At 34.2% G+C, this 17951-nt stretch overlaps 1 protein-coding gene across 8 annotated transcripts in view; it reads right to left on the minus strand.

The window, feature by feature from the left end:
• The window catches only part of LOC132697882 (kinetochore protein NDC80 homolog), a 28826-nt gene that overhangs the window by 4862 nt on the left and 6013 nt on the right, over nt 1–17951 (minus strand). For all 8 annotated transcript variants that reach the window (XR_009618313.1, XR_009618315.1, XR_009618316.1 and 5 more), the window contains 6 exons: nt 16732–16901; nt 14447–14656; nt 12968–13111; nt 10793–10927; nt 8601–8711; nt 1089–1286 (listed from right to left, as the gene is read on the minus strand). Coding sequence is in view for 1 of the 8 variants with exons in the window: in XM_060663612.1 (XP_060519595.1) it covers nt 1089–1286; nt 8601–8711; nt 10793–10927; nt 12968–13111; nt 14447–14656; nt 16732–16901 (968 nt within the window). In the remaining 7 variants the exon portion in view is untranslated. The remainder of the gene's footprint in view (nt 1–1088; nt 1287–8600; nt 8712–10792; nt 10928–12967; nt 13112–14446; nt 14657–16731; nt 16902–17951) is intronic.

Below are 17951 nucleotides of genomic sequence, written 5' to 3' on the forward strand. Positions count from 1 at the left end.
AAATACTATAAAATCAGTATTTAGGATTCTACTAATTTAAAAAAATCCTTTTTGTTCTATCAAAAGAAAACATTTCGGTGTTTTGCATGTAAGATGTGACCATAAACATATCCATATCCAAACGTAAATTATAAGATTTTTTTTTATACTAAACACAAGATACCAAAAGCAAGCGACAGGATCAAGACAAAAATTAAAATAAAAACCACACGTTGTCGTTCTCTAATTGCTTTTCTATGCTACCCTCCAGCTAGCGCAGTCTTACGAGCGAGCCAATGACCGCGCGTTTCAAACAGAATTTCAATTTGACAATTTTTAATTGCTTATATTTGTTACATAGAACTACGAAATGTTTTTTTTGTGAACTGTGGTTCTTTAAATAACTTATTTTTATGAGCAATATTTTTCAAAATTTTCAAGTTCCCTATGCAACATGTTCGAGCAAATTGGGTCTCGGGCGCCAATTGAAACATTTATCTTTTTTTATGTTTTTCCGAAATTCCAAATAAAATTATTATTTCGACGAAAACAAAAATATATCAAATGTCAAATGTCAAATTTTTTTCAGATATGTAAATTCCTGGGTCACCCTGTATGAACTAAAAATTTGAAATAAATAAGCATTCGGCAAAAAAAAACAATAAGATTAGGAAAAGGTTATCAAAAGGCGGTTTTCACTAGCGACACTTATTTGGCTAACATTTGTTGCAATAAAACGGATATCGTTGCATTAAATTTTTTTAAGAAAATCAATTTTATTTATAGTGATACAATCTAAATCAATCTGCTCACAGCCTAAAAAGATCTGTTTTAAACAACCCCAAGTTTGACAAAATCTGTTCAGCCATTCTGAAATTATTGACATTTACTTCCGAAAATGTTCAAAGAACTCCCACCGCGTTCCCTTAAAAACCATTTAACGAAAAAAGGTCGAATTTGTTCCAACTTTACAGCGGTCTCCGGTTTTAGCTATCTGCAATATAGGATTATTTCCTAAAAAACGGAATTTAAAATTCAAGAATGCGAATATGCCCCATTATTAGCCGCCTTTACACAAAATTTTTCAATAACGTCCTGTATGTACTTACCTCTTTTATTTCCAATTTAAGTCTATCGTTGTGAAGCTTTGCTGTTTCCACGCAGTCGTCCAACTTTTTGAAATCGGTTCCGACTTTTAAGAGTTCTTCTTGTTCCTTCAATTTTGCATTTTCGACTTCTAGATCTTCGTACTCCTTTCGAAACTTGCTCTCTAATATCAGTTTTTCATTCTTAATGCGCTCCACTTCCTGCACGAATTATACGCAATAAGTACCAAACAACGGAAAAAGTATAAAAATTTAACGGGGGGATTTTTGACGAATTTGGATGAAGAATTTAGTAGTTTTGTGATTTTAGAAGTGTTGCTTTTGAAAACGGTTTTGCATTGTTTAGTGTGGGTAATGACTACGGTTTTTATAAGTTTGGGAAAATGGGGGAATTAGGAACACTTAACTTCCATCCATCACAAATAATACAAGAAGTCCCCGAAAGAATGATTTTTTTTATAGCTACATAGACTTTGTTTATCGGTCTAACTTCTAGTCACTAAAAAACCTAAAAAATCTATGTTTTATTAGAAATTTCAACCTAAAATAAAATATTGCCTTTCCTTTTTACCCATGTCCTATGGGATAATTGAGATCTTCCAGTGGGTGAATTAGGAACCCTATGAGGCAATTAGAAACGACACTGTGTTGAATCTTTGTAATAAACTAGAATTTATTTGTCCGGCATAAATCACTACACATTATACAATGAAACATTCATTTTCATTTCCGTGTAGAGCCTTCTTCAAATTTCTGACCACTTTATTCTTAACTATCGTTTCACACTGGTCCTGCTTTAGGAATGACAGGTACATAGATTATTTCGTCATTAATGGTGTTAAAGGACTTATTCAAACTTTGTTCACTTGAATAATCCTGACTAATGTAGGAATGATCAAATGTGAACTCACGAATGACGAGTGCGTCGATAAAAAACAATTTTGACGAAGAGGTGTCGAAAGTCGATGGAGGATATTTTTTGATTTTACTTTATAAGCTAGTTCACATTAAACTATTTTGCTACGAACCCAGGATAGCTCATTAACGATTAATTATATCAAATATCGTGTTTTCAAAGCCATATTTAAATTTGTTAAAATCAGTGGGACAAATTCCACCGGCTCTAAATCCACTGACAGTCTTACTCATTTTAGCAATGTTGTTCTACGCCTCTGTGAAAAGTTCTATTACCTCGTATTGGTTTATGCGTTTACCCAAATTGATAGCCACGAAGAGCTCACTCACTCACTCATTACTGTATGCCACTTTCAATGAACTAAAAATTGTGGTTACATTTTGTGGGGTCGCAAGGATATGACTTTCGAGACTAATAAAACTGACTGTTTCTGAATAGGTTTCACAAAAGAAATGAGTAGTCTAGAAAGATGGACTTGTTTATCCAACCAGAATCAGGAACCGTGGTAATCATTCCGCTACTACACTAAGTAACACTACTTTAAGTAAGAGTTCGTTCATTCTCTTTCATTTGAAGATAAACATGGGAGGTACATATATATCACTAGCGCTGACAGCACAAACTATACAAACTATTGTCGTTGTCATACTGCGTTGAGCGCTTGACGCTTTCGCTATTTGTTTTAAACCCATTGGAGCCAGAATCTTGTAATTTTTGTTCAACTGTACTAAGGGCGGTTTCGTCAGTATGAAAAATACGATAACTCAGTATATTGTGTTTTGTTTGGATCATTTTTGTTATTCTATTGAGTGAAGTACAAGTCTTTGCCTGCCAGCTGGGCTTTGACTCACTCTTTGGTATATATTTTCGAGGCATACAGAATAATTTACAACGTTAATAATATATTTAAAAAACAATTTTACGAAGTTGAATCGTATTTAACAATTCTGACCTATATGTTTAAATCAAAACTAGATTCTCTACTTGTCCTGAAATCTCGTAACATCCACGATCGGTAAAAGATAAAATTCATTTCGAGAGAGCAGGTACAGCATACCGTCCAACTGTGGCAAAAATTACATCGGGGAAACAGGTCGGAAAATATCACCGAGACTAAAAGAACATCAGAGATCAGTCAAACTTGGACAAATAACTACATCAGCGGTTTTTGAAAATCGTCAGGAAATAGCACACCAGAACAAAATACTTGCATCTAGCCATTCATTCATTCTTCCAAGAAAAATTCGTGAATCCATCGAATTAATCAAACACCCCAATAATATAAACTCTTCCATTTGGGATTCGGTGATCCGTGAAGCAATCCCCCCTACCACTCAAATCAAATCAGTTTCAGAGAGCGCCCTGAAAAAGCCAGCACCATGTTTAGCAAAATGTCAGCGAAGTTCCACAGCCTACAAAATGACTAACCGAAGATTTTTTTGTGGCAGCCGACACTGAGTTAGCGTGTTCAATGTTTATCGAAATATTCACTATTTTGCATACTGGTTATTGAACAGGACTTATTCCAGGTGCAAGTTTTAACTATCATGATAATATGAACTGTGAAATGTTTGAAAAATGGCTAAAAGAAGAACTGACACCAAATTTGGATGCTGTGTAATTAATTGTTCAGAAAACGCAGCCGTATCATTCAAGAATTTAAAATAAACAACCTACACTCTCTTGGTAGAAAAATAATATTTCGGAATATGCTGAAATAGGAACTCCTGTCCGTGGCAAAATGCATTTAAAAAACAAAAATATATGAGATTCTACGACTGCCGCCATATCACTGCCAATTTAATGCATTAGAATTACTATACTATATATACTACTACTATACTTCTTACAAAAAAATATAGCTGATGGTCTTGAATCCGAGCATGTTCAAAATGGTTTGACATCTTTGAAAGATGCTGATAAAACTAATGATTACTTTTGTTCCTCCCTTTATAGTCTGCAATTCAACAGCAGCTCTCTGTCTTTTAAGGATTTTGATAAGGTAGAGATTGGCGGATATTTGTTAGGGATAAAGATGAACGCGATCGGCTTTTATGAACTGTCATTGAGAATCAGAATGAATTGATGTGCTGTTCATACTTGTTAAGGTATTTGTGTCATATAATAAATTCGTGTATTAAATACTCGCAATATTCTGTGCAATGTAATCATTATTATTGTTATTGTTTGTCTATCCCATTAAAACAATTTTTTTCGTTTATATTTTGTAGCATTTTTAGTACGCTGATTTTTTTTATAGATAGTTTCCTGGACAGTCCCTAAACAAATTCCCACTGTTTTCGCCACTGCTTCATGAAGACTGGCTGGCCAATTTTTATTTTTTTCTAAATCTTTGATATAAATATAAATATCAGTGGTAATTTTAGATAGTTGCTAAAAAAATTGATAGGTTTAATATTATATAATTAAGTAACTGAAATAATGAATACAATTTTTTTTTAACTTTTGTAACGACTATTAATTCTTGTGTAAAAATAATGTTATGTGTCTATCACAATGCTGCGTAAAATAATAAAACTATTGTCCCTTCTTCGGGCACATATGTAATTGCGCAAAATTTTGCTGATTTGGTAAACGCTACTTTAGTCACGAATTTGTTTTGGCGTGAGCACAGCAAAGTACTATACCACTTGTACTATCATTGTGACATGGCCAACAGTCCTGAAAAAACATCAAAATTCCCCGCTACCTTTTTCCGTATTTTCCCAAAAATTTCTCAGACAGCCAGTTTGAGTTTTGAGAGTCATTTGATAAAGCCCATGCCATCCTGGGTCTACTAACTGATATAAGGGATTCTTTGAAGGTCTTGAATTGTTTTCCAAGATCTATTCGAGAAACTTACTTTTTAGAACTTCACTGCTTATAGCACTCAAATTCTTAAGTCATATCCCGAGAAGTATCGCCCGGCTGTGACGGTGGATAGAGCGGCCTCGGAAGAGAGAGTCGTCGATAGGGGTGTCCCACCGGGGTTCTAGGACCACTTCTATTTTTAATATACGTAAACGATCGACATTTCAATCAAAATGTGGGAAAATACATTCTTTAGCGACACAACACTCAACGTTCGGTTGTACGATTAGATGCGATGTTTCTTAATAGGAAAGACTTGTTCCTCTTTAAGGAACCTCAGTGTCCCAGAAAATACTGACTGAGATTTTCGGATGTGTACGTTCATCCTAATTAAAATGACATAAACATATTAAGAATGGCTTGGTAGCTGTGAGGTAGCAGACTGTTGCATCATAGCTTGGAGTGGGCCGTGAGAATTCTTGCTGGTTTGGGTTTCAGGGATGATTGCAGGGATGCACGTATTAATAACCCACGCGTTATATTGTTAAATATTGTAGGCTAAGGAGGTATCAGAACAAACCAGAATAATGTTAGTAGAAAACTATTTTTACAGTTTACAAGAGTTTTTAAATTATAGATTTTTTTTCAGTGTCGTAACTCTATCTTTTCTATTGCGATGCTTCTACGCAATGGGAGATGAGAATATCTTTAATAAAGCTCAAGTGTGTCTAGAAGTAAAGAGTGCCTGTTCTTTTGGAATGCGTGAATGTTTTAACAATTCTGTATCTAATTTTAGTGACCGTGTGTCGACTATTATCAAATATCAGTGTTGCAAATGTCTACCAAAACGCTCCAACTGAGTCACGACAGTGTGTTAACGCTTTGCGTATGCCCGATGAATTCATATTACCGAATAAGGAAGTAGATGCATAAAGAGAGTTCCACAACACAAAACTTCAAAATAAATATTACCGAATAAGGAAGTAGATGCATAAAGAGAGTTCCACAACACAAAACTTCAAAATACAATCGCTGCCCGCACGGGCCCCGATCCTTCCAGGGCGTGGTCCGCCCCCGAAGTGGCGCCCCGATGCTTCTAGGGTGTGATTTGCCCACGAAGTGGGTCCCTATCCTTCTAGGTGGTGCGCCGCCCCCGAAGTGAGGTCCCGACGCTTGTAGGGGGTGATCCACTCCCGGAGCAGGGCCCCATGACAGACGTTCAGAACATAACCTCAAAAATTCGTGGTGACTCACCTTTTTTTTCTAACCGAGGATCGAACCCGGGACCCGTCCGTTGTTGAGCGTCGATTTGAACGGCGAGCCAACGAGGATATTAAATGAAATAAGTAACGACGGTTAGATATGAATAATAATGACGTCTCTCGTGCGCTGATATTGATGAGTCAATTTTTTTTTCGCTACCGAGTAACGAACCCGGGATCCGTCGGGAGTTGAGTGCTGAATTCAAATCCGAGCTAAGGAGCATATTAAAACCAATAAGTCATTAAAAAAGTTTTTCGCAAATATGACAGTGCGTCTAAGCTTGGCCCAAACTAATTTGTTCTTCTATCGGAACGATATCTATAAATTTTGAATGGATAAATTTCGATAACTGAGATATTTCCTGAAGGAACCAATCCATGCAATACAGGCCGCGGTAAGTTTTCAAAAAGCAAAAGGAGTCGTTATAATAACATTTAAAATAATTTGCGGCACTGTATGCCTTGTGCTTTTGATATTTTCGCGTTTTATCTGAAATTATTAAATTTACATACATGCATCTACATATAGTTTCGAAATTCCACATGTTCATATTTGGGAAAAGACACTTTGTAATTGTTCAAATCGGAACACAACGTATCATGATTCTTTAAAAGGGTTTCTCTACTGAAATAATTCAAACACCTATTTCAAATATTTTTTGCCGTTATGATTACTACGCTGCAACGATACTAATCGACATAAATTTTTAATATAACAATAATGGTACTTTATTTCTCCATACTGACCTCCGGTTCGAGATCAAAATCACTGACTTTCGGATAATATTTATTTTAAATTAATAGTAAGTTAACGTGCTGTTCACATTTTTCCTTAGTTAAACGAGCTGACAGCACCGAATAAAAACTTTTTTTATCGTTTCCAATTAACTCTAAAGCGTACACATTTATAGAAATATGGTTGGCTTTTTCAAAGATTTGAATTTGGTTCAATTCCATTGGTGTTTCACAATTGCCCATTTTTAAAACGCTCCTATAATAAGGATATGACGTTGTTAAGAGCATTGACCACTGACCAATAAAAACTGGTCAACATCCCTATTTTCGATATTAATATAGGCTTTTTTTTTGGCAATCTCTGGAGGCAATTTAATGTAAGATGAGCCGTCACCGAGTTTAAGTGTGTTCATATTGATTTAATGTGAAACCCGAATCGCGTTCTTATCAACGAACCATTCGTCAAAATTCGTACCTAAGTCGGTAACTTTTCAAAATGCCAGGATTAAATTCTGAGCTCGAATCACTTTACTCATTGTGGTCTATAATATAATGTAAATAAGACTTAGCCCTTTTAATTTTGAATAATTTCAAAGTCTCGCAGCGGAAAACGGCCAACCTCTTTAAGGGTTTTGTAAATTATGCTGTAAGCCTGGGGCTTGAAGCTTTGAATATTGGGCCGGAATGTCTCGATGACTCGACCAAGCAGGAAAACTATGCAGTCGTCCAGTTCTAATACCACGATATTATAGGGGCGGTCCACTTGAAGTTGGTCCAGCTTTACGATCGTCTTACTGGCACCGGCTGCTGCAATGCAAATCTATAACGAATAGCGGATATTTTTGACATTTACACAATCAACATCATTAATCGATTTAAAAAAAAGTACTTACATTTTCGGGACGACCGCGGATCCTTTTATAATACTTTCCACGAGGAGAGTGACCAACAGCTCGACTGGACACAAACGCAAACACAACTGACCAAAGACTATGTTAACAGCGCAACCGGACTTTACTGACACGAACGACAACGTCAACAGCTGCGTCATGCACTGATTAACGACAAAAACGGACTAATTTCACGCTTTTATAGCGTACTTTGTGGGTGTAATTGCGGCTTGTTACAGGACGTCGACTAATCAGTTCTATAATTATGATTTCCGGAAAACACGATTATCTGAACGGATGCAGTGCTCGCCTCTTATCAGTTTACCGGATACAGTTCGCGCCGCTTATCAGTTTTACAAGCAAGGCTGGGGGGCGATAAGCACTCCGGAGGACAGCGCAGAGTAAGGTTACGGGTCAACCGCCTATGGGCCCCGCGGGGGTACAACACCCTCTATAAGCACTGCGGGTCCCCGTAAGCGGCCGAAGCACATCCTATAGGGGTCCTCCGGGGTACACGTTACAAGCACCGATCGTGGTGCGAAGCGCCGGGGCACCAGCGCGGCGTCATTATTCTTCATATCTAACGCGTCGTTACCTATTTGATTTAATATATTCGTTAGCTCGCCTTACAAGTCGGCCCCGGTTCGATCTTCGGTTGAAAAACACAAAGGTGAGTAATCATGGTTTTTTGAGATTATGTTCTGAACGTCTGACATGGGGCCCCAATTCGCTACAAGCATCGGGGCCCTACTTCGGAGGGGGGGCGATTGTATTTTGAGGTATATATTGTGGAACTCTCTTTATGCATCTACTTAAGGAGTTCAAAACTATGATTTTTCGATAAATCCTCCGACATCTAAACGACGGAGGGACTTAATAAAATCTGACTGCGCATGCGTACCTCTAAGAACGCGGGCGAGTGGAATCCCTTCGATGGCAGCTGTAATTTTTCAAATTCGGGCAGAAAGGTTTTTACGATCGCTATATTCCACCCATCCACGTTTTTCTCAATCTACAACAAAAAGATACATTAAATTTAGCAAGTTTATAAATAATCACAAGGATAAACTTTGGTCAGCTTTATTTTATTTCAATTACAAAAAAATCCGAAATAATTTCATACAGTTTTTAAATTTTTTACATATTCTTAAACAGATTCTCCACCCGTATTTGAGAGACGTATCAAGCGCAACTTAACGAGACTTGCAACGAAGGAATAAACTGACATTTAGAAGGCACACTGAGCCAGCCGATACCTAAGTGCCTCCTCCAACTGAATATTCCAATTTATTCAATGGGATTTTGTTGAATTCCTCAAAGTTTTACAGCTGTTTCTTGAACGTTTTTCGGACTTAGATAATATGTAACTATCATTTCCTACCCGATATTTGGGATCCTACAGTTTTAGAAAAGTGAAACTAAATGGTTTTCTTTATAAAAGTGTTTATATCAAATATTTCGTAATAATTTCAACTTTATTTACATTTTTCATTGAAATTAAACCTATAAGTTTTAAAAAACAAACGTTTTGCGTCGATTTTGATGCACAAATTGGGAGTTATACCCATTTGGTAATGATGCCATACTGGATACGGGAAACATATGTTCGCTGATTATTACAAATTACAGGTGGCTAATGGAAAGTGGATATTTCATATAAGCTTAGATAATGCTTTTTTTTTTCAAACTTGTTTTCGCCTTGTTTTGAATATATTAAACAACAACAAAGCAACATTATAAAAATTATATAAATATTTAGTCTGTTGCCAGTGCTTTCTAAAGTATTTGAAAAATTAATTTATAGGCAGATCTGCGATTATTTCACGGTTTTGCTCAAAGTTTTGGATGATATTCTCTCAGCACCAGATAAAGGGCTTTGATCTTGTTAGATTATAGTAAAGCTTTGAACCCACAATCATGCTCTGTGCCAAGTTAAAATACTACAGGTGTAAATTAAGACGACTCAATTGATTCGTAATTATCTAGATCACAGATATCAGCTAGTAGCGATTGACTACATTAGATTGAAAGTCTTAGAAGTTGACATCGGCTTGACAAGGCTCATTATTTTTTTATTATTTACACAGCAGATATGTCGCGTTTCTTTGATGAGTTCAATGGTCACAGGTATGCTGATGGCACGCATATTATTAGTTTTATTATACATATTTCTTTTTCCCGATCTAATGAACTGGAAGCGGCAAGGAGACTAAATAAATGCTTGGAATCGGTCTTTAAATACTCAAATGATCATGGCTTGAAATTGAATCCTAACAAGTCTGTCGCCCAAAACTTGGATTACTTTATAAATAGGGTTAAAATTCCAGCTGTAAAAACGAAAGCGAATGTAAAAACTTCATCATCTTGGATAATCAAATTAGATTTCGCACACAGGTTTCCAAAAACCTCCAAAACGCTTATATTAATCTCCGCAACATCGATAATATATAATATTATTTAATAATTATATAATATAAATTATAAAAAGTACAGAATTCCTGTATCCGATTGATTTCTTAACAAACTACTCAAAACTGGATGCCCCTCATATTTATTGAAAAAAACTGACTTGTAGAAATTGCATTCATTTCCGTGGAACCCGCTTCAATTGTCATATGAAATTACGAAGACCATGGACTAAAAGCTGCTTCTCGCATACATCTATTAGAAGACTTGATAGATATCCTCAGATTAGCCAATCACAGAATGTCTCCTCTCGTTGCGCTTTTAATTTTATTTAAAAAAATATATCTCTTACAGGAAACTACCTAGATTATTCATCAGTTCTCCTTGTTTAATATTGTTTTTTTATTGTTTTCCTTTTTGATTGATTGATTCATATCTTTGTAAAATTGATATATTAAATTAAGTTTGCATTGCCTTGTTACATATTCGATTAAGTTAACAGCTCACAGTTAACAGAGCTTAAAATAAAGGCAGTTTTATTTATTATTATTTATATACATTTTTGTTTTCCCCTGTTTTGTTTTTTTTAATATATTTTATCAACTCGGCTTGGATTATCGGTACCACCGATTAAGAAATGAGGCCAAGTTACGGAATCGGCAATATATTGCTAACACCCATACTTACCGACAGAACTAATTCTCTTATCTCGCGATCCAAGTCGTCTCTCATCTTCTGATATTCTAAAGTTGTTTCCTTTAATCGAGCAATGTATCTTTTCTTGTCTTCTATTTCCCTTAAAAGTTCTTTTTTTTCTTGAATCTACGAAAAAATATAAGGTACACCAAAAAAATCTTAACTTTGACACCATAAAAATAAATTTAAATAAAGGATACACCACTCAGCAGGTAACTCCAGTTACAGAGTGACATACACATTAACAAGTCGCACGGAAGAAAATGCATTAAACATTAAACACCACTATATACTAAAATAGATACATTAATTTAAAAGAAAATTTATGGCTTTTAATTTCTGTGTACAAGTACTATAGCATAAAATATCGGCACCACTGTAGTCGAGACCATTTTTAATATAAAATTAGTTTGAGTAAGCAATTAAGAAGAATCAATGTCATTACGTATTAATTTTAAAATGCATAATAAATCAGCTATTTTACGTCGCTGCTCTAAAGACTGGACAGAAAATTATTCTAAATGCACCTCGTCGGAAAACCAAATTTCATTTCATCAATTAAGAAACTTGGGGTTTAATAAATTAACTTGTTTAATTACTAACTTGCCAGCAAATAGCTACGGAATTTCATTCCCAACGAAATAATAATAAAATACATTTAAAAAATTGAAATTAGAAATATTTAGTAAAGAATTTCCCTTTAACTTCGGAAATAAAAAAGAATAACTAAAATAATGAAACAAGTAAAAAATACAATATAGAACCATATATGTTTCAGACTACTGATTTTTCTCTTATCAGTTTTGAAACCACTTGGGTTTCAAGAAGTGAATTAGAGTAATATGATCAATGTAATAATGAAAATTAAAATCGAACATTGAACTGAGGTGGCTTTTACTTGAAAATCCATTTAACAAAATAAATAAGAACTAAAAGTTCAGATTTTCACGAAATTATATATTATGACATGACAATTGTTTCGACAACACCGTGTCTTTATCAAATGTAATATTTACAAACTACCTGCTACTATATATACCGAAAAATGACCATAAAACCTTAATTAATGTTGTTGCGAGAATTTAAGTTCAATAAAGGAGAGGTATTTAAATCTAATTGATCGTTAAGCAATACATTTGAATGTCTCATTTTGTTAATCTCCATGGCTTCCAATAAATTTAATTTTCTACTTTTTGTGGCTGTGTGTAATACATCAAAATTGTCGTCAAAAGTGTGTTTTTCTGTGTTTAAGTGTGTTGCATAATTAGAATCTAGACTATTGTTTTTAAACGCTCTTTTGTGTTCGTTGGTGCGTTTCTTGAAGGATCTACCGGTTTGTCCAATATAAATTTTAGGACAAGATCAACATTTCAACCTGTAGACACCTGATTTTTGGGATTTTGGACATTTCGATTTATTGTTTTTTAAATATTTTTCCTATTGTGTTGTTAGTTCTGAAAGCTATTTTTAAACCACATTTTGACAAATGTTTTGAAACTTTTTCACTAGGTTCTCCTATGTATGTAATTGTTTTAAATTGTTCGTGTTCTGTATTTGGTTTCGGATAAATAGAGTTTACTGTTGTCTGTATTTGTTTTCTATTTATAATTTTATCTATAATGGACGGATTGTAGCCGTTGTTCAGTGCAATTTCTTTAATGATATTAAGTTCTTTGTTGTAATTTTCTGTTGAGAGTGGCGTATTAAGAAGAAAATTAAATTTATTGGAAGGCATGGAGTTTAACAAAATGAGACATTCAAATGTATTGCTTAACGATCAATTAGATTTAAATACCTCTCCTTTATTGAACTTAAATTCTCGCAACAACATTAATTAAGGTTTTATGGTCATTTTTCGGTATATATAGTAGCAGGTAGTTTGTAAATATTACATTTGATAAAGACACGGTGTTGTCGAAACAATTGTCATGTTATAATATATAATTTCGTGAAAATCTGAACTTTTAGTTCTTATTTATTTTGAAAATTAAAATCATAGAATCACCAGATAACCTGCATGATTATAATTAAATTTCCCAGACTAAAAACCAAATATGTAAATGTGGAGGATAATGATTGAACAACTATTACTATAATTCCAGTAATCAAAATTATAGAAACAATTTTTCAGCAGCAGAACGTAACAGAATGTTTAAATATACATACTGTACAAGGTTGGGACAATTGTTGATTTTTTAAACTCTGGATATGTTCTTCCTTTTCTTGCAGACACTTCTTTTGTATCTCTATTTTTCTTTCCATTTCGGTGATCTCATTGTGCAATCTCAAGTCTTCCTCTCCATCATCATTCTAAAATTGCATAAAATATCGCAATGGTTAGACTTTTCTGCCGCAACCAAATTTTGACTAACGCTTATTTAAATTATTCGAAATTGTGATTCAGATATTTTTAATGCTAAACACAACATTTATTTTTTTCAACCCAAATTCCCCAGCAAACACTTTCAAAGTGGTGCTTTGAAATACCTTCGAAAAAAAAATAAAAAAGAATAACTTTAAAGAACAAAGTGTGAAGTGACAAAAAAAACAACCCAATCCAAACCATGGATTTCTGATTGTTTGTTAACATCCTTAACGAAAAAGGATCAGCTAAAAAGACTTGTATTAATCACAATAATTTAATTACGTATAGAGAATATATGAAAATGCTAAGTAACTTGAAAAACTTTCAAATATTCATATTTTAAACTACCTATATAAAAGACTAAAAGAATGTAAAATGTAATTGAAGAGGCCGACAAATGATAAGAAATTTAGTTATAGGAATAAATAGTATCTTAGACTCAGATAATGCAGAAATTTATGATAGAAAATTAATAAAAGTACAGTATAGTAGAGGGTCAGCAAGTGAAATTAAAAATTAAAAATCCGGAATGGCGGGTTTTGATGGCGAGCGAGGCGACCTAGGGTTAGATTTCTCGGACATATTAAAAGAATGCACAACACAGTGCTTGAAACAAATGAAAAATCTAATCACCTAATTGATTACTAAAGGGAATCCAACGATTCGCGACCCGCTAGATCAACTACAAAATAACCAATCAAAAATAAACTATGGGAGCTACTTAAAATCCGACCTAACCAGTGCTTTTATAAAACCAGACTATCTTCGCCGGTTCGCGTTCCGTTCACTTGGGAAAAATACCAAAGTGGGTTCCCATGGGTCCACAATATTACGAATGACAGAATTATAACTGTTTAGGTTAAACCGATAAATAATGCGAGTCACAAATAAACATTCAAACCACTCAAAACGAAATATGGGATAATATAGACCACTTATAGCTTATAGCGCCGACATATATAATAGTAAAATTATTGTGGTTAAAAGGTGCATCCACAGAATTTTGGATACCATTATGAAATGACTGGGAAAAGTTGATTTGATCTTGGGTACTCCTCATAATTTCATATTTTGGTAAATAGAGTTGTTTATACTAAAATTTGTTAACCTTTTAACTGTTTATCAATAAATAAGTATGTCAGATATCGACCAAGTAAGGATAATTTAATCTTTGATATGGTCCCCCAAGTGAATTTTAGAGTGGAAGGAAGAACAGCAAAAATTCTTATAACAATTGCCAACTACAAGCAATATTTGGGAAAATGTTTATTATTACTCACCAACACTGTGTCAATTACATTTTGTTTATATCTGATTTCATTTTCTAAATCCAATTTTTTTTTTGACAATGATTCCAGATTTTCTTCAGCTTTTTCTATGTCTGCCTTTACCATTTCGATTTGTTCCTGAATTTCCACAGCTTGCTCTAAACCGACTGAAAAATCAGCCCGCAGCTGCATCACGCTTTCTTCAGTTGGTCGGTCGGCTATCTACGTTAGGCAAAATTCTTTGTTAGAATAAATGTGAGAAAACATCACATAATTTGTTCACTATAATTTGCTTGACTTGACAAATGAATAGATTGACATTTAATTAAATTTATTAATTATATTAATTCTACGGGTGTAAATACTTCAGCAGCAATTAAACGAATCTCCATCCTATAATTTTTAGGTAAATAAAGAGAGGAAAGGTATTCCATTTCATAGGTGGTGTCAGTGTAGGTCTATTTATTCTACGCATTGAGGCGATGGCCGAAATTGTATGTCACCTCCATTTGATATTCCAATGTATCTTTTTTGCATTCCCAGAAGTTACACGGCTTGCCATAGTAGCCTAGCGAATTGTTTCCTCTCTTTGCTGACGACAGCGTACTTTTTAAAGATATAAATGGTTCCGCACAGGTAGGTTACTAATTAGTAAACTTAGGCAGTGTGTTTCCCTAAGTGCAATAAAGACAGCCTATTGAACAGGATATTAGCGCTATAGAAATCTTGGAATGATGACTGAGAGGCATGTCCAGAATCCGCTTATCACCAGATTAACAGCGTGTAACCTGTTTTCAAACTGGCCCATGAAACTTGCGCTAAAGCTACGTGCTTAAATAAAAAAGTGTACTGTTTCAAAAATACATAATAAAAAAAAGAAAAAATATTAATAAGAAGTTTATTCTGCTCTCTGGATGATTTTTTTAAACTACAAATTGTTACGTCCCGTATTCTTGTAATATTTAAAATTGTGGCAGTTATAAAACAATATATTTTAATTGCTTTAAAGTGTTTTATATACCTAAATCGCTATTTTTTATTATTTCTAGTGGATTTGGTGAAGTTACTAACAACAAGTATACTAACAACACATTAAATACATATATAGGGTAGGGTATAGTAATAATGTACAATGGCTCAAAAACAATAAATTGTTATCAAAAATAAAAAATAAAATATATATATATATATACATATATATATATATATATATATATATATATATATATATATATATATATATATATTCTCACGTATTGATTCACGGATGGAAAAATGTGATGACACTATATTCCGGGATATCATCCGTTCGCTCGTTGAACTCCGACTGGAATCCTGCATCCGACTGGAATCCTGCAAATCTTGCATCCGACTGGAATCCTGCAGACGTTTCGCCAAAATCTCACTTGGCATCTTCAATGCTCGCGCTCCGAAAACACTTCGAACACAGTGTTCGAAGTGTTTTCGGAGCGCGAGCATTGAAGATGCCAAGTGAGATTTTGGCGAAACGTCTGCAGGATTCCAGTCGGATGCAAGATTTGCAGGATTCCAGTCGGATGCAGGATTCCAGTCGGAGTTCAACGAGCGAACGGATGATATCCCAGAATATAGTGTCATCATATATATATATATATATATATATATATATATATATATATATATAATTCAATACGATTGAATAATCACCCATCCAAAATCCAACTACGAGATTGCGTTTGCGACATTATTTTGTTTCTATTTGTTTTACCCATATAGTATAGAAAAGAGATATAAAAATGTAGTTTAGATCATTTACTGACCACTCTTTCCCTACGGAGGTAGAGCATAAACTAATGTACGAATTCTAGCGAATTTATCTCAGCTTTTAAAAAAACGAAATTTAAAGTTTCATCATTGACTTGACTGATTGACTCATATAATTTTACTGTATTTATCAGTCTTTGAACCGTTGTACTATAGTTGTTTCTTAAAGTGTTCTTTGTTTATCTGTTATCTTTTGGTGAACGAAAATTTTGTTCTTAACAGAATAAACTACTACTGAAGTGTCAAGGCAATGACCTTTTCAGTTATTTGAACTTTCCTTTTAACAGTGTGGAATTTTGCCATGGAAACAAACGGTAAAGCTCTGATGCCTTAAATTCACTTTGCAAATACTGATTTGTTCTCTACAATATTTTATTTTGCTATTTAACTAACTTCAAGTGGTTGGTTATTGGGAGCGCGAATTACCGCATCATTATAATGTAAATATCCAAAAATAACAATCATGCAGAAAAGCATTCATGCAATATGCTTACCCCGGAAGACCAAGGCATATAATTAGTACTAAAGAATCTAAAAACGCTCTTATGCAACTGCGATTCTTGCTCCAGTTCAAGTGGTTGGGGATCCTCCTCTGGTTGCAATACTTTATCAATAAGCCACGACAATATTCCTATAAACTGAGGGAAGCCATGCATCGTATTACCTAAAATATAAAAAATCCCAATTCCAAAATATGATACATTTTGTGCATTGCGGACAAGGAGAATTTATTGGACATAGAAAGAAGGATAAAACAACATAAAACAGTACAGGACGCAGTACAGACATAAAGACTATACGCTGAAAAACAGTTAAACAAAAGGTTGGAAGAAATGTGGGATTGAAATGAACAATAAAACAGGAAAATGACGCAATATAAATAAGAACTAAAAGTTCAGAATTTCACGAAATTATATATTTATACATGACAATTGTTTCGACAACACCGTGTCTTTACCAAATGTAAAATTTACAAACTACCTGCTGTAGATAGGTATTTAAATCTAATCGTTAAGCAATACATTTGAATGTCTCATTTTGTTAATCTCCATGGCATCCAATAAAATATAATTCTCTACTTTTTGTGGCTGTATGTAAAATATCAAAATTGTCGTCAAATATGTGTTTTTCTGTGTTTAAGTGTGTAGCATAATTAGAATCTAGACTATTGTGCCAAAAACTGGATAAGGAAGGAACGTGATGAAGTGGAAGAATAAGAGCGAAGACAGACAGCTTCAATCTGCATACAGTGTACTGTATTAACAAGTTCCGACGGCAGTATTATTTCGGAAGTCAAGCGACGACCGGCTTGAACTGATTCTTGACTATGCTGTGTGGCTAGTGGCTTTCATCTACATTTATAACGTTACCTAAGAAACAAAATGCTACAGAATGTTCCGATCATCCAACCATAGCCCTTATGAGTCACATTTTGAAGGTATTTTAAAGAATTATTCACAATAGAATATTCGCTAAGTTGGACTAAGTTGGTGTGTTCGGACAATGTTGAAAATATGGAACTGATGCAGAGAACCTGGAAACAGGAGGAAATAATTAACTCTCTAAAAAGAAGAATATTGGAATACTTTGGCCACATAATCAGAGGACCTAAATATGCGATGCTACAGAACATTATGGAAGGAAAGATCAAGGGCAAAAGGAGTTACGAGAGAAGAACCTCTTGGCTCAAAAACTTAAGTGAATGGTTTGGAAT

This window comes from Cylas formicarius, unplaced genomic scaffold (assembly GCF_029955315.1).
Source record: "Cylas formicarius isolate icCylForm1 unplaced genomic scaffold, icCylForm1.1 PGA_scaffold_2__14_contigs__length_35257938, whole genome shotgun sequence".
Lineage (NCBI taxonomy): Eukaryota > Metazoa > Arthropoda > Insecta > Coleoptera > Brentidae > Cylas > Cylas formicarius.